Below are 18,458 nucleotides of genomic sequence, written 5' to 3' on the forward strand. Positions count from 1 at the left end.
CAGTTTGTTTACATTCTAAGTTATTACAGTTATAAATGTTTAATATTCTATTTAATTTGTTATAAACATGAGCGCTTAAGAATGTTTTAAATCTTTGTGCAAACACAGTATTACATCTAGCAATGTTGAAAACTAAATCTTTTCGCCGCTTGTCTTTAAGATTGGTGTCTGGTGATTTTTTGTGTTGGCCTGTTATTATATTTAGCACATACAGTTTTCTCACACTTAAGACTTGAACTTTATTGTATACCTGTGAGGTAGGGTGCAGCATTGGTAAAAAGTGAGCTACTTTGAGCAGAGCTCGTTGGGCGCGCTCCAGTCGTATCAGATGGGTCTGAGCCGCTCCGCCCCATACTCCAATGCAATAAGTTAGAATTGACTGACACAGAGATGTATATACTAATCTTAGGTGGTTGACTTCTGCAATATGTCTAAGTTTTTTAAAAATTACTATTAGTTTCCGAGTACGGTTTGACAGCGCAGCTATGTGTTCTTTAAAGTTTAGTTGGTTATCTATTATTATACCAAGGTATTTAATAGATTTCACATTTTCAAGGTCAATGCAGTTTACGCAGCTAGATGAAGGAGGATCTTGGCAGGAGCCAGAGTGTATGGTTATCTTGTGTTTATTAGCTTTCGGCTGTGATCTATCCGTGATGGAAAATGTAAGGTACTTAGTTTTTTCCTCATTTAAACTCAGGAGATTATTGTCTAGCCATTCGATAGCTTTATTTACTCCGCGTTGGGCATTTTCAAACGCATTGTTCCAGTTTACACCTTTGAAAACAAGTGCTGTGTCGTCAGCAAAAGACACTACTTGTCCGTTGGCAATATTTAGATCGCATAAATCGTTTATATACGCTAAGAATAGCGTCGGAGCCAATACACTGCCCTGAGGGGCACCATAGTTTACTGGCAAAGAATCACTTGTATAGTTAAATAGTTTTACACATTGGCTTCTATTTGTGAGGTAGTCGGAAAGTAGTTTCAACGGCAGTCCTCGTATTCCAAGATACTCTAACTTTTCAAGAAGGATAGGAATTGATATGGTGTCAAAAGCTTTACGAAGGTCCAAAAACACTGCTAGGCATTTTTCACTCTTGTCCAGACTTGCTACTATAGATTCAGTTAATTTAGAGACCGCATCAGAGGTGGATCTGCCGCTTCGAAAGCCGTATTGGTTTTCTGATAGGATTTTGTATGATTCTAGGTATTTAATAAGTTGATTGTTTATGACACGCTCTATGATTTTTGATAAAGTAGGCAATATTGAGATTGGTCTATAGTTATTAATGTTGTATTTGTCTCCCGATTTATGTATCGGTGTTATGATTGATTTTTTGAAAGCTTTTGGAAATACGCCTGTATTTATTGTTAGGTTGCAAATATGTGTAATTATTGCAGCAAGAGTGTGAATATTTAGTTTTAGTATTTTGGCTGATATTAGATCCCAGCCGCAAGAGTTTGTGTTTTTTAAAGATTTTATGATTCCAATTATTTCCGTAATATCTGTTTCTAATAACAAGAATGAATTTTGATTTTGTTTTTTAGGTGTGGTCGTTTGTGTGTTTTTTTTATGCTTGTCTCTGATTGCAGCAGCAAGTTTTTCACCCACCTGCGAGAAGTATTTGTTTGCCAGGTTTACAGCATTTTTGGGGGTGTCAGCTGACGACAGTAGGTCACGCGATGATGATTTAACTTTTTTATAATTAGTTATATTGTTAATTATCTGCCAGGTTTGTTTTATGTTGCATTTGCTAGCCTTATCAAGTTCGGAACGTTCAAAGTGTCTTTTGAGTTTTTTTAGGAGGTTATTGCAAAAGTTGCGGTATCGACGGTAGGTTGTAGCCAGAGTAAGGTCGTTAGGATTAGATTTAAGATTTTTGTGCATACGATCTCGGTTTTTAATGCACCTTAGGAGACCAGGAGTAACCCATGGTTTCAGTGTGACACGTCTTTTAGGTATATTTACGGTTTTACTATTTTTTTGAATAATGGTCATCAATTTGGTTGTAAATAGGTCTGCAGCCGTATCGCAGTCATTACATTCCATTATAGGCTGGAAGTCTGTATTTTTAATATCATCGGTGACACCTTCGAGGTTCACCTTAGTGATGGTTAAATTTTGGGTGGTATGTTGTTTTAAATCTAGTGATAGTAGAGCAGAGTCATGGTCTGTTAAGCTATGACTAATCACCAAAGTAGTTGACTGAATATTTGTTTTCAGCATGATGTGGTCGAGACACGACTTTTTACGGGTTGGAAACGTGTGAGCTGGTAACAATCCATGATAAGCTAGGAGATCCAGGTAAGGTTGGGCATTGTTGTCGTCAGAAGTTTTTTCTATATTAATATTTATGTCGCCTATTAAAATAATACTTTTGTACATACAAAGGTCATTTAGGGTATTATTTAAGGATTCAATGAAATTATTCGTTTTTTTATATGAAGGTGATCGATATATTGATACGATGGCAGTTTCTTTATTTAATATTGTTACGAGGCAATTTCCCTGTGAGAAGGTAGGTTCATAACTAGTTGAAATTAGGTCATCTTTTATGTAAACTACAACACCTTCATTTTGGTTGCTATTGTTTGTGGTTGCAACCTGGTTGTAACCCTCAATATTTGGAACTGTTTGATTAGTAGGACTATTTAACCAGCATTCCGTTAGAACAATAATCCCTATTTTTACCTGTAGTTGGTTTAAGAAGAGGTTGAAACCATCAAAATTACAGGATATACTCCGAATGTTTTGTGTAAGTATATTAAAGTGTTTATTATTATTATTCAAATACGTTTTACAGTTATCTGGACTACATATATATGGTTTAGATACCGCAAAGTTGTCAATATCGTTAATTATTTTAGGAAGGTTGTTTTCCATTATATTTTATTTTTATTATATTTTAAGAAGGTAAGTTTAGGTATTTAAGTAGGCTATTTAGTTATATAGGGGCTATATAAGAATTGTCTGATAATCTGGCAGACTGTTAGTTTGAGCCTGTTGGTCTGCAACTGCATAGTTACATTTAGTGGAGTGATCTCATTTTTGTGACGTGGGAATGTTAGGTGAGTGTGAAATGTATGGTTATGTGTTTGCATGTTAAGGTAGGGAAGTTTGTGTGGTGAGTTGTTTCTGTGAGTGTATGATGTGTAGTTACATATTTGAGTGAGTAAGTAATTGCTTACAGCTAATTTAACATACAATATGCCAGATTTTACACCGATGATAATGTTGTAAAGCATAAGAGAATAGCATATAATAGAAAGTATATAGTTTACATATAGTCATTCTGAGCTTATGGTACTAAGTCTTGCTAAATCATTTTCAGAGTCTATGCGGATTTGTGGTGAGCCTTCTTTCATTCTCAGGAAGATGTTGCCATGTGAGGTCCAGCAGAATTTGTAATTATTATTTCTTGCAAAATCTCTAGCCAAGAAATGGATTTTTTTACCTTTGTAAGTCAGGGCTTCTGATATATAAATAGGAGTTGCAGGTCCTTCAATTTTCACCTGAGAAGTAGTTAATTTTGATCCATTTTGTTTGCTATAGGTTTTGGCTCCGGCTACTATTTTTTCTTTAGATATAGCGCTGACAAATTCTACAAGTAACGGTTGGTTTGTGCCATTTTTGTTCGGTGTTCTGTAGATGTCCTTGATGTCGGGGTCCTGAATATTGATATTCAAGGAGGCGCCTATCTTTTTGATGATGTCACTGAGCTCTTGTTTACTTTCAATTTGTTTGGTTTTAGGTATGTTACGCACTTCAATGCAAGTTGAGCGCATCCTTCGTTCCATAGTTTCAAGCCGATGTTCTAGTGTCTCGATCTGGGTACGAAATTCTTTCCGTTCATTTTCAAGGCATTTAATCTGGTTATGCATCTGGTCGTATCTCTCGGATAAGAATTCAACTGCACTTGTAACCTTGTTACTTTGCTCCTTTATTTCCGTTATGGTATCAAACAGGGTACAGAACTTCGCATCCTGTTCTTTAGTAAACGCTGATAGCATTATACGAACTTCAGCCATCACAGCACGGAGGGCATTCTCGTCTTCGCCTTGAAATTTGCGCTTTCCAGTCTTACTCTTGTTTTCGCCAACCTTTATAGTGTTTAGTGCAGGTTCTGAGCCACTGTGCTGCATTGAAGTGGAGAGCGGTGGTAGTGCCGAAGACGGTGTAGCGGGTGGCGTGCGCTTTAGCGGCATCATGATAGTACCGTATAATTAAGATTGGACAAGTTGATACGTTCAAACTGATTGCTATGAACTAATTTGCAGGCGCAGAAGCGTAGGGTAGGTAGATTCTGAGAACAGTATCTTAGTATCCGTAATAAACAATTGGTTCAATTCACTTCAAAACCACACTTAATTTGGAATATCAGTGATGCACTTTATTACACTTATGTAGTTTACACTGTGAGTTAAAGTTAAACTGACTATTCTGGGTTTTTAGCACTGTTATTAATTTTAAATCGAGGAGCAAAACAAAGCACGTATTGGCCGAATGACAGCGCGGGCGGGGGGGGCAAGGGGAGGAGGGAAGGGGAGCCGCTGAGGGCCGAAATAAAATTATTCTCATGTTTGGGTCGACGAAACTTTCCAGATCTAGTGGGTAATCGCTAAGTGAGATACGGTTTAGTGAACCTGTCAAGTGGATTATACAAAACTAAAAGTGTTTTGTTAAAAGTTTTGGCTCGTTGCATGTTTTCAGATTTTCAATAATGGCCGACTAAATATTTTATCAAGTGTTTTCATTACGAGTATTCTGTTAAGTGAGTAGATAATAACGGTAACATTGTTATCCTACCGAAGTAAAAAGCCGATATTACAAGCCGATATTGTATTCCTTTATTAATGAAGGCTATTATTATGCAAAAGGCAAATATTGTGAGGAAACTTGCACATACATAATCAGTAGGTATCTACTGTAAACGTGCTTTATGTGCATTTCGTGCGATACGGCGCGCAAACTGTTGGCATTAAATACACAAATAATACGATCAGAAGGGCTAGTACGGGGCGCATTTAAGACGTGACAAAAGTTTTGCATCTCTGTCACTCACATCGCGCAGTATCAAGAGTGAACAGTGAACGCTACGGAGAACTTTTGTCACGTCTTATTAGCGCCCTGTGCTACACTGCCAGCTTTATTATTCTGCATAGAGGTAGATTGAACTTTAAGAATACCTACACGTTTGAAACTTTTTACTATGTATCGTTAAGAACTAGTCCAGTGTGGAAAAGTCTATACCTATATTCTACATAAAAAAAAAACTGTGGACTGTACAGGTGAAGTGAGCAAGTGTGGAGCTCACTAGCAAAAAGGTAGTTATTCAATATTTTAAAAATAACGAGCGTGTAAACTGTTGGCACTCCGTGAAGTTTGAGATAATCTCCTTTGTCCCGCGGATCGGCTAATCCGGCAGATTCCCGAACGCGTTAATTAACACGTTGCCCGCCGTCGATGGCTCTACTCATTACATGTTGTTCGTAATCTTCTTTCAGCCTTCATGAAGGGGATTATAGATTTACATTATAATTTTGCCGGTTAATAGGCAGCACGCGGAGAGTGTTTTCACTTAAATTTATCAGCACAGAGGTTCAATCTACTGTGGTTATTGTTAATAATAGTTTAGGCGAGGCACTCCTTCTAGGTTCTAGGACAATACGTCACGCGTATCTCCTATGATATACCTATCGTCACTCTGTATATAAAACGAGCTGTTCCCACGCGCTTCGCTTCGTCTTAAAAAGTTTTCCCGTGGGAATTCCGGATAAAAAGAAGCCTATATTCTTTCCCAGGGTGTAGATCGTATTTATAACAAATTTCATTAAAATCCGTTCAGTAGTTTTGGCGTGAAAGAGTAACAGACAGAAAGACAGACAGACAGACATACACAGTTACTTTCGCATTTATAATATTAGTTAGGATTAGGATAACCAAAAGCACCTCAGCAGGTATAAAAAAGAAAGCTAGGTAAGTACTAACTGAAAACATAACAGCTCATAACTGAAACAAAACAGCAAAAGTTTTACATTAATCAAGCAGTTTTTCAACAATAGCATTCCTTCTTGAATTCTTATCTTCATACCTTTTGAATAAAAGTATTTGCAATAGAAAACAATGTGCTGACTGTGAGGCCGTGCTGAGCGGCACTGTGGCTCTTATTGCCTGGAGTGTAGGGTTCACAGTTGATTGTGCGGTATGCAAGGTGTAAGTACGGGTTTGCTTGGAGAGTGTCCAGTGTGCATTCAGGTGGAGCGGGGGAGCGTTGTGACTACTGGATCAGGCAAGTGGGACTGGGAAACGGGCCACATAAGTTATTTGTGACGGAATTAAAATAAGATAGAATAAATACCTATTTGTTTGTCGATGAATTACACGTTCTGTAATGATAAAAACATATGGTTATTGGAAGAATTTGTGTACCTGCCTTAATAAAGAAGCGGTTAAAGGCTTAAACAATTTGTACCCGATTCAATGCTACTTACTTATTCCATTCCATTCCATGTACCCTCCCATTCATTTTATTTTAACATAAGATTTATTTATGTACATACATATCTTATATTTTATTCTAATTTACCCAATACAAACATATTTTTTTTTTTAAAACTACCTATAATTTCCATGTTTTTTTACACCAAAACAACTTGAACGTGAAGCTAGAAAGTAGGCCGTACAGTGTCGTCAGAACGCTCCTGCAGGTAGCATTCAGTATTGGCCCTCTGCCGCCCGCGCCGAAGGGTCACTCTATACTGACGAAAAACGAACGAACAAGAGCTGTCATGCAATCGGCACGTTTAATACAACGAGATAGAGTCGTGGCTCGCGCAGCAGAGCTCCGAATCTTAGTTTTTCGTTATATAGAGTGACCTCTCTGGAACTTTGCAAAAAGAACAAATTGAAATATTCTTAGCTTGCGAATACTTTTCACTGGCCGATTTAGATGCACATCATTCCGGCGTTATATACCTACTACATACATTGCTATTTTATTTAAACTTAACCATTCCAAGAAGCTTGCACATCACAATTATGTTGGTTTTCAAGTTATACCATAGACCTGTGGATTACTGTAAATAGTGAAAGGTAAATTATCACTAGGCATCATACACGATTCAATTGTAGGTAAAAGAAGGGTGTTCTAGTTAGTCGTGGTATCTTTGTGTCTGTAAATACTCGTAGTGTTAGTGCTCCCTTACTCATAGTGCGAGAAACATCTGTTTTTTCTCTCTTTTTCATTGGTTTCATTGGCAATGTTTACTGTTCGTGTTCACGTTACTGGCCAGTCTAAACACACTCACAGTGACTTATTAGCTACGGTTTTAGTGAAATCTGCGCATTAACCCAATTTATTATGATTTTTAAATACGTTAACAGCTCCTGAGCTGCATATGGAATAACTGCCACTTGGGCTTTCAGGAAGGTTTTATTCACACGGGTGACTAAAGGTCTTCGCACAATATAACAACTCAACGGCGACTCGACTCTATGCTAGACATTGATATTTAATTTTAAGCCATGTGTCATATGTTCAAGTTTAATTTCAAAAAACCGGCCAAGTGCGAGTCGGGCTCGCGCACAAAGGGTTCCGTAGCAGCAAATATAATATTACAGTTAAATCAACCTATCTCAAAAACTATAAGAGATACTTTGATCAAACCAAAAATCGTTGAAAGAGTTAATTAGCATGCATCACCTCTATTTTTTTTAGAATTTTATACCCCGTAGTTATAAAAATAGAGGGGGGGGGACATACTTTTTACGACTTTGAGAGCTGATATCTCAAAAACCGTTCACTTTAAGAAAAATGTTTTTTAGAAAACTTTATATCATTTTAAAAGACCTTTCCATTGATACCTTACACGGGTATGTACATCGAAAAAAAAAATTTCATCCCTCAGTTACATGTATGGGGGGCCCCCCCCCCAATTCTTTTTTTTACAATTTAGTGTCATATTTTTGTAGCGGTTCATACAACACATATTCCCATCAAATTTCATCACTGTAGTACTTATAGTTTCCGAGTAAATCGGCTGTGACAGACGGACAGACGGACAGACGGACATGACGAAACTATAAGGGTTCCGTTTTTGCCATTTTGGCTACGGAACCCTAAAAATGACATTTAGTGTACGATGCCTAGGCCACTCGTTGTACACTACTTTATAATCAATTTGAAAATAAACCTTGAAGATATGACACAGGGCTTAAATATCAGTGTCTAGCATAGAGTCGAGTCGCCGTTGAGTTGTTATATAGGTACTGTGCGAAGACCTTTAAGCCGCACGATTTTAGACGTGCGACTGAAATCGACTGTCTAAATCGCACTTCGCCTTTGGCAGTTTGTAAAGCCACAATCCCGAAAGTAGCATCTGACATGAAAACGTCCTAAAGAAACGTTCGTAATGATTCTTCAAGTGTATTATTGTGTTATGCACATAACTGTGTTATTGAAGTAAATATATTTATCTTGTGATTCCTCTATGACTAGTGCATTGTACTCATTCAATAATGGCGATACGGCTCGCGACCTATTATGTGAGTTCAAATGTACAGTGAAAAGCGGGCCACCTCTGACAACCCCTTCGGGGATTACAGTCACGAGGATATGTACCTATGTCCTATGATTCGTATATCAAATGACCAACCTCTTTTTTTAATTTTGTTCTTGTTTATTAATATCCAAAAGATTACATTGGAATGTAGCAGATAACCGGTAGATCCGAGCCGCCACATCGGGCCTGCTACGGGACAATTTGGCGCGCCCTGAAACCTGAAATACGCCAGATGCCTATTTTGGCCTCCCCTTTTAAGCTTGTCGTTATTCCGAGCGCCGGCAACAAAGGCCTCTTTCATGAAAGTTTTATTCAGAACCGACTACAGGTTGTACGTTACGGCCAACTTTCGCTGTAACTTGAAACTATAAATAAACTGTGACCTGCATTTTTGTATGGATAGTCGTTATTTAATTTGTTTCAGTGACATAAATGAATTGAAAGATTATTTTTTAGGTGTAAATAATTGTTTAACAACAGACTACTATTTACATGTTCCTAGCAAAACTAGGTACGTATTGCATTGTGTTGATAAGACTCGAAAAAAAACAACGATATCATTTAGAATTTGCTCCATCATTACATTAAAAACTTTTACTAATCATGATTTAGTATTTACACTGTCAAATATTATTATCATCTGACCCTGGAACACAATAACAGCCATAACATCAGTCTGCCGTATAACTTTTATACTAAACTAAATTAATACAAACACATCTAGTTTCTATTAACTCTTAACTCATGGAGAGACGCGATCCGCCAAACTTGGTTAGTTCCTCTCAGCTCCAGCTAACAAGGCGCTTGTGTCAAACGTCAGCCTGTGAGCCGGGGGTCACTCTATACTGACTAAAAAATATATTTCTGAAGTCTGCTACGCGAGACACGACTCTATATCGTTGTATTTAACTTGCCGATTGCACGACACCACTCGGTCGTTATTTTTTCGTCAGCATAGAGTGACCCCCTAAGAGGGGCGGCGATGCGTGATATTTGGTGCTCTGCCAACCGATCATGTGGAAGCCACCGATTACTAATATCGCACTCGATTAATTCAAAAGACTGTAAATAAGCGTGCGTTAAACACTGACCCATAATACTGACATGACTGTATTCATTAACTACAAAGGCTTAACTATGTTGCATAAATCGATAAAAAGAACAGGATCGGTGAAAAGAACAGGATTGTCAGAAAGTCAAAATTATTTAATTTATGTTTTCCTGTTGCAAATTGACTTCTTCTTCTTCTGGTGCCGTCTCCTAGCGAAGATTGGCAATCATCCTGCTGATTTCCGTCTTGGAGGCCGCCGCACGGAACAATTCTCCAGTGCTCAGCTGGAACCACTGGCGTAGATTTTGCAGCCATGATGTCATTGGCCGCCCAAATTACTGCAAATTGACAGAGGTCTATTAATATGGGGTTGAGGTTACATATTGTGGGAACATGAATTACATCGTTCATAAATTAAACAAATTCTTCTATCTAAAAATATGTTTGGTCCTTTTTGTAAACCAATACCTTACCCATCGAGAAAAGTTTGGTTGACTTTCAGTTAACAATACAAAATACTTCTGAAAATTCGCGGAATGCCCCGATTTTATATAAGCAGTATAGATCCGATAGTCCAATTCAAGTTTATATCTCAGAATATAAATTTTCTGCTTCAGACAATGGGAAGCCCGCGGGAAAAAGTTAGTGAATGATAATCACTCCTCGCTCAAGTTAGTGGTTCGATATCTCAGTGTTTGCACACAATTCGGCTTTGTGATCTGTTTTCGAAGCTCGAATTTGAGGTTTCAAATTGTGCGGTTGTTGATTAATCTAGATTCATATCACTGAAACACTTGAGATACATCCTAACAAGGTAGGCTTAGCTTTACCTACGTTAGCAATCATTGAAAAACTTAAACAGCTCTAAACATAAACTAGTCTTAGGAACAAAATCTGTTTTAGTTATTAAATAGTCATTAGAATGTAAATGTTGTAAACCGTATGGTCAAATTTTCTGAATTAAATAAGTATTTATATTTTATAAACATTATATGCCTTTAATTAAGGTATTAAAGCAAACCAAATGTGTACATAAGACTTTCCTTAGAGTTCCACAATATGTACTCTGACCTCATCGTTCCTCATCCTCCAATAAATAACCGCAAACATAATTGATTTCGCATACAAATATGAGATAAAATTACCAATACTCCGCAATTCAGTGCGCATCCGTCTACCATGTTTGAATAAAACTCGGGCATGGTATTCCGACCTGATTTCTACGTTTGAATGCCCCCACTCGCTGCCAGTATGCCGTATGCCTGAAGTTTCGGTGTAATCTGTGCAAGACGAACTACTGCGAAGTTGCGAAGCGGTTCGGCGTTCAACAATGAACATTTCAGGAGAGCAGATGAATACTCGCAAGTTTTTAAACGTTCATTTTCAGGGTAATATTGCCGTGTTATGGTTTACATACTACTTTGTAATTGAAAGTGCATAGGTGGGTTTTGTACTGAAAACAGACTCGCGAGGAGTTTGGTAAACATTATTATATAAAGTAAATAACACAGTAACCGGATAGTATAAACATAGATAGTGTGTTTGTGTGTGTGTTTTGCAGTTCTAAATAATAACAATATTTATGTATTTATGTCTTATAAAATACATTTTATCTCAATAAAGCTTACGGGTACCAGATATTCTATTATTTTGATCGTCAATTATTATTATCGGCGGGTTGCGGAGCGAGCGTCCCCGCCCGCCCCGGGGGCGGCGCAAATCATCTCAGATTATGTTACTCGAGTTAAAAAGGCTAATTACGTTAAACTGAGTTTTAACAAGGTTCACCCGTTCTAGGGACTATGTTCCGAGCATTGAGCACCCCTTTATTAAATTACTTGAGTTTGTTGAGGACAATTATGTCGGAAATGTTGGAGACAGTCGCGCTTTGAGGTGTCCCGGACCATCCCGTCAGCCGGGTAGAAGTAGAACGGGTTGTCGCCTGAATGCCGTTTATCGGGATGATATTACGTTTGTTAATGAACTACCTTTTCAGATGGTGAAATGATATACCTGATAAAACGGTTTTCTTGTAACTATTTTCCCTTTTATGTAAGCTTTGTGGTATATAATATAACTTCCTCTTATTATTGTAAATCGTCATCGTCGTGTGCCAAGCTTTATTAAAAATAATATCCCAATCCTAAAGCCAGAACTCATTAATTCCCTTTAGTAACAAGAAAAACGGGCGGAAAATCTAAAAAAAGTAAATCATTAAATTATTGTAATTTGGAGAGACTGAAGGGTGACAAGATTAATATCTATTATTAGATCGTCTTGCCTTTAAACTGAAAATTCAATTTCGGCCAAGTTACATCGACAGGAGTCGGTTTATTATAATGATTTATAATATTAATATCGCGACACGGAATTAATATAACATGACATGTTTGTGAGTTGAGACGCGGAATACTCCATAACTTTGACTGAAATCACGTTCTCAATTTTGACGTTACAATTTGATTTACATTTTGTTTCATAATGAGAAGGATTTATCCCGAAATTGTTGTTTAGCAGATCAGGGGATCAGCATTCATGGGGGTCAACTGGGATCAATTATACTTTATTCATAACAAAATTTCATATGAAGCTATGTCATCTGGGTATTATAGCGTGCTGTTTTAGGTTCTGAGGTAGTAATTGTGCTGCCATATAATCCTCAATGCAGACCAGTAGTTATGTTACCCTCGATTTAACGTAGGGTAGTGTAGGCTCAGATTAGAAACCTATTTAGGCAAAACTTCCCGCCAAATGTTCCGTCCCCATCGAGATGTTGGATGTTTAACCCAAATTAGGAATCCTTGTTATTGTCAGAGATGAAAGTGGGAACCCATAGAAGTAGAGCCCCGAATATTAATCACAATGTCAACCACTGTCCGGCCGACGCCATCGCGGCGTGTCAAAACAACCCTGTGCCAGCCACCATGCCACCAGTTTAAAGCGCTGCGAATATTCAAGCATTACATATAATTCATTCAAGCAATAAGTGGAACCTCAACTAGTGCTAAAAGAGTGGCAAGGTGGCTGGACCTTTAAAATCTGGACAGCACAGCAACACTGTGTTTAGAAGGCAGTGTAGCCACTGCCGTCTACTCGTGACGTCACGCGCCACCACAGGGTTGTTTCGACCGCCGCGGGCACATCACAGAACATTCTAGAACAAGTCTTGGATTAAGCATGTGGTGTCTGTTTGTTGCAGTTCGGCAGGAGAACGAGCGGCTGATGCACGACGTACTGCAGGCGGGAATCTTAAATCGCACCCAGTCGTTGGGGGCATCGCGCTGACCCCCCGCTACTCGCCGCGCCCCCGGCTGGACACGGCGCGCCCCCCCGCCGCGCCCCCCGCCCCCGACGAGCTGGACGACCCGCCCCCGCACACGTGAGGCCCCCACAGACTCACCGCTGTGCGCCACGAACGAATTCAATAGTGACCGTGTTGTTGGCATGTGTATTTATGGTTACTGGAGCGTGGAGAGATGTCAATAATTTACTGTAGTACGTATTTAGAGTAAGCGGGCGGTGGCAGCAAGCGGGCGCGGGGCTATTCCGCTGCCGAATTTATTGAGATGTTAGACAAGAGGGGTGCTGCGTGACGCTTGTTGCGACTCGCCTCGTGTGTAGCTGGAGGGAGAGATGTGAGTGATGACGAGCTGGTGTTTTGTGTTGCGTCGCGCTGGGCTTGGGGAGTATCTCGCGTACTTGTCGTGCCTCCGGGGCGCGGCGTGAAGGAGTCATGTTGCGGTTTTCTGATCCTTCTATCCATATTTAACATATATCTATAAACATGTGGGAATTGTTGCCTCAGCGTCAATTATGTTCCTACAATCAATAGAAACGCAACACGGTGAAGATAAGTTTACGTCTCATTCAGAATTCAAACTCTGATTTGGAAACCGACCGAATTTTTAACATCGATCATAGTGCCCAGGTAGAATTAAGTATGGTAATCGTCACATTTCTTCCTCCAGTTTCTGTGTATTAAAGTTATGTATAAATGAAGTGACGCCATAGAGTCCCCGCTACGTGTGACCCATCGCATCGGTAGATTGTAACATAATAAAATATTGAAGCCCACGCGAACATAAATTATTGTATCTTTATTAAAACGTATCATTGTAAAATTTATATACCTAGTTCAAATAAAGAATTGTTATTAATTATTTAAATAATTAAAAAAATCATGCCTATAATTTTATATGAATAAAAAATTGTAGCACAGTGTTTTCTATTTTCAAAGTCAGAAGCAAGCTTCCCGTAGTTAGAGAATCACTTCCAAACGTCACTGTACTGATCCACTGACCTGTAACAATTCTAGTCAAAGAGCTTTTCGAGATACTAAACTGTTAAATGTAAGTGCGTAGATGTAGACATATATTTGTGCAATTGTGCAACGAGGCTGGAGGAGGCTGTATGTAGTTCAGCTCAAATAAGGCGGCTTTGTGCTGTATACCTTCACTTATGGAACTATTCCGTACCATTATTCTGTAACACAATAACGATACCAACTCACGCTAGCGCACGTCAAAATATGCGTTAACAGAACTCTCTGTCTCACTGTATGTCTATGAACCAAGTTCAAACCGAGTGATATAGTCGTAGTTGACAACTGAGTTACCGAGTAGTTACAATCATGTTGAGAGCACAAAGCGATTGCAAAGTGATCGTGAAGCTATCTCGTCAGAATTTTTTTGTTTTACTCTCACATTTACGGATTCATTATTGCCTTGGAATCGCTTGGTTTTAACTGAATAGTTTCCTCTTTTATATCGAAACCCGTGGCTGTTACTTTATTAATTGAAACGTGTAGGTGTAAAGAAAGAAATGAATGTCTTCTACAGTAGCAACTATTTAAAGCCGCCTTATGAGAGCGGCTCTGAAGCGCCGAGTGACTTCGAGTCAATTCGCAGAGCGGGTATGCTGTATAGTGTTATGAAAGCTCGATTTTTAAACTCTATCCTTATTTTACGACTATTTTATTAACTGAGTATGTTAGAGCGTTTAAATTTACATTCTGAAAAATAAAAGAATTGAATGTCGGATTAATAAAAGCGAATACCAACAGCAATTCGTTCGCTATGATTTCGAAGATGAACTATTTCATTAATCCGAAAGTGTTTCACATTCAGATTGAATTGAATCAATGCCCACTGTTAGAACGGAATAGCTTTGAGTCTATGAGAAACAATTCACAAGAACACGCAGTTTCTCGAAGGATTTTTAAATGCTTTCGGCAATAAAACTATTTAAGTATGTCACTTCAACCCTGCAAGTGCAGCCCTATAAAAGTGTATAATTATTGTGCTAGAGTACAGGTTACGTAACAGAATGTGAGGTAACATTTGCCGTAAAAATGGTAACGGCGTAAATCTGTCATTTTTTGTTTTATTACAGTGACCGCTACATTCGCTGGTTTCTTTAGGTTTGTTTATTATTAGTTTGGTAAGAATACACTACTCTGTAAGCTGGTGTAAATGAATACACACAAACACCAGTAAATAAGCTGTTGCCAATTTAAATAAGTTGGTGTATCGTAACGGATCGGTGTTTAAAAATCGAGTTTTATTTGACTGGAAGTACGAGTGGAGTAATTATTAAGGTAGACCCGAAAACCATTTAAATGTTGGATGTTAAATGTTTAAATGTGCGCCAATCGCTGTAGATTAAATGGTAAATTAATACGATGTGTATCATAATATTATACGATGTATAGTTGTCGAGGTCCACCGCCCTTACCTTGTGATACGATTTACTTATGTACTTGTTCGTACCTCGCCCGAGGACTGCCCACACTTGTGCGAACTATGTGCGAACTATGTACATTTATAATTGACTGTTGACTTTACAAGTCTCCAAGATACACATTAGTATCTATTAGTCTCTGTCATTGTTCCTCGTAATGGTCTGAAATTAATACTCAATAGACTTTATCTGTCTACAGACACTTATTGTACAATCAAAGATTTCTGTAATTCCAATATATCTCCGCTTCCGTTTTATCTACGCCTTACAATTTTGTACGGAGTTCACACAAGTGTGGCCATACCCTCGGACAATCTTCACTACAACCTGCCGGGTTATTCTGTAACGACGATAACTATCACTGCAGGAAAGTGCCAAATGTTCATAGTTCACACACTGCGGCTGCGTAACTACAGCCATCCTGACACGTTTATTTGGTTACGATACATAATGTGTACTTAATGCCAACTGGGTTACAGAATAGGCTCGCAGCAGGCATGGTATTCTAGATTGGATCTCAAGTTGAATGCAGAACAGTTATGTTTGTTTTCCTAAATTCCCTTTGACTTGTGATTTGATCTAGAATACGACTGTCATAGATCTCTGTTCGTCTAATGAACGATCCCATGAAATTTAAACAGGACCTATTATTATAATGTTAGAGGGAGGATACAAAGAATTTTATAGTGTTTGTTGTAAATGTCAGGTTTTAATTAATCTATTTTACAGAAAATAAAATGTTAAATAAAATATCTTTGTAAAATGTTTGTGTTTTTTTTTTCATTCTCATAACTTCCTCCACCTAGGTCACAGCTTTTAGTGGTTATTCTGTGGATTAATGAAACGTCTGGTAATTAAGTTAATATCAAATACCTACGTACCTAATAAATATCATATTTTGGGTTTTAGATTGTCCCTTATGACTACTAAACTACCTCATTAATGTTTGTCCTTATGATGATAATGTATGTGGTTACAAGTAATTAAGATACATAACTCATTAAAATTTTATAAAGTCTAATTTGTACACTTAATGTTCTTATTATGAAACTACGCAGGCAACTAAATGTTATATATTTAAATTAGTAGTTTTTCCATACCACACCTACTTACCAAGCCACAAATGAGTTAACCCAAAAATGCAGTGCCGAGTTAACCTTAACCCTAAACGGCTACGGCTAACCCTCAAGTGGGAGTCACAAAGGAAGGGCGCGGCGGTGGCTCAGTCCTGAAGGCTTCGCATTCTTGCACAGGGGGCAGTGGGCAGGCAGGGAGTGGCGAGGGGCGAGGGGTAAGTATATACAACTATGTTGCTGCTGAGTTAAGGATACCTGCTTACGAAAAGTAAGTATAAAAAAGTATACGCCGCCACGTGGTAGAAGGAAACTATAGTACTAGATAAAGTTTTGTGTCTGTGCCTGCTGCACGGCATTGTTATCAAAGTAGATAAACGTCAATTTGTCGTGATAAACACGGCGATGAGGTGCAATAGGTGTGTTTTTCTAAGTCTACAAAGATGCCGTGCAACCCAGTCTGATCGTGATTCCGTATGACATTTCCGTTTTTCCTAATAAGTAAGAGTTACAAACATCCAGGCATCCACTTTCAAACTTTCGCTTTTATTGTAATATTAGTAGGATTTTCAAGAAGAAAATAAACTCAATAATCCGCTGCCGGTCACTGAATGTGCGCGGCGGAACACCGTGATGTCACAAAGGAAGCTGTATTGAATTATTTTCATTTCTCTCGTAATGCACTCGCGACTTGCCCGAAGCGCTCACTATCGGAAATTTAATATCGATACTCGGCTCCTACCTGAAAGCTACGTCAATATTTTAATAGATTTTCACTTACCTTTCAGACACTTAAGACAATAGGTCTTATATTTTTCAGCGCCAGCAATTATTTAACTTAAATTACTAATTAGCAATATGTTTCATCAAAATAGAAAGATCACAAAGAGCTCTCATTAAAGTGATGTTTTTCAAACCGTACCGATTTGGTACACATGAACTCTATACCTTAAGTAATTTATTAACGGTTAGAAAACTATATGTGCTTCAGGCAATCATAAGAAGACACAAACATACTGCATACGACTCGGACTTTTACAAAAAACGCAGAACAGATAAAGCTATTGAGATAAAAACAACCAAATCCGCTTATGCCCAGAGACAATATACAAGTCAATCTGCTCATCTTTATAATTTAGCAAATAAAAGTCAAAATATTTATAAAACACTTTATTCAGACTGTAAAAAACTTGTTAAATTCTGGTTACAACCCAAAACATATGACGAAACGGAATCACTAATACAATAAAAAACAGGTTTTACTCATGTCTCCAAACACTCACGCATTCATTCGCATACACACATACACACAAACACCCACACACACACACACACACACACACACACACACACACACACACACACACACACACACACACACACACACACACACACACACACACACACACACACACACATACGCATGCATGCATGCATTGGATACATACCATAAACAACCAACATTTTATATTTTTTAATCTACGTTAGGTAATTAGTTAATTAATTTTGCATGCTAATAAAATTATATAATTATGTTAACAACAATATAAATCAACCTATTCATTTATAAGTAATTCATTAATATAAGGTACTAAGGTAATTTTGTAAAAAATTAGATCGTTAGTATTATCCATAAGTTAAATATTTTATTATTTTACCATTACGCGATGGATGTTAAGGAGCGGGGTCTTCTGGTACAGGTATTTCTTACTTAAAAGAAGGCCCCAGCCAACTCATATTTTTGAAATTTATGGTACTGCAATAAATATTTTTGATTTTTTTTTTTTTTTTGGTAAAGCTAGAAAGATGACTTCCATATGGACTAAAATCATTTAAATTTCTCAATTTTCCAAACACCCAGCGTTGAATCTTTCTCTAAGACAAACACCTACATAAAAAAACCCGCAATAAACTGCCCAAGAATCTATTTTGAGGATCTCGATAGGAACAAATGTGAGGACTCTCAAGACCGATGTAAACGATCCATTCTACGGATTGGAGGGGGATAATGATGCGATCACAGATTACCG

The 18,458-nt window shown here is 38.0% G+C and overlaps 1 protein-coding gene across 2 annotated transcripts in view; it reads left to right on the plus strand.

Moving 5' to 3' along the window:
• The window catches only part of LOC125488529 (formin-like protein 16), a 50,711-nt gene extending 34,591 nt beyond the window's left edge, over positions 1-16,120 (plus strand). For both annotated transcript variants that reach the window (XM_038107082.2, XM_038107077.2), the window contains exon 2: positions 12,816-16,120. In XM_038107082.2, the coding sequence (XP_037963010.1) occupies positions 12,816-12,901 (86 nt within the window). In that variant the 3' untranslated portion in view covers positions 12,902-16,120. The remainder of the gene's footprint in view (positions 1-12,815) is intronic.
• Positions 16,121-18,458: the final 2,338 nt, after the last annotated feature.

The sequence above is a fragment of the Plutella xylostella genome, chromosome 9, assembly GCF_932276165.1.
Source record: "Plutella xylostella chromosome 9, ilPluXylo3.1, whole genome shotgun sequence".
NCBI lineage: Eukaryota > Metazoa > Arthropoda > Insecta > Lepidoptera > Plutellidae > Plutella > Plutella xylostella.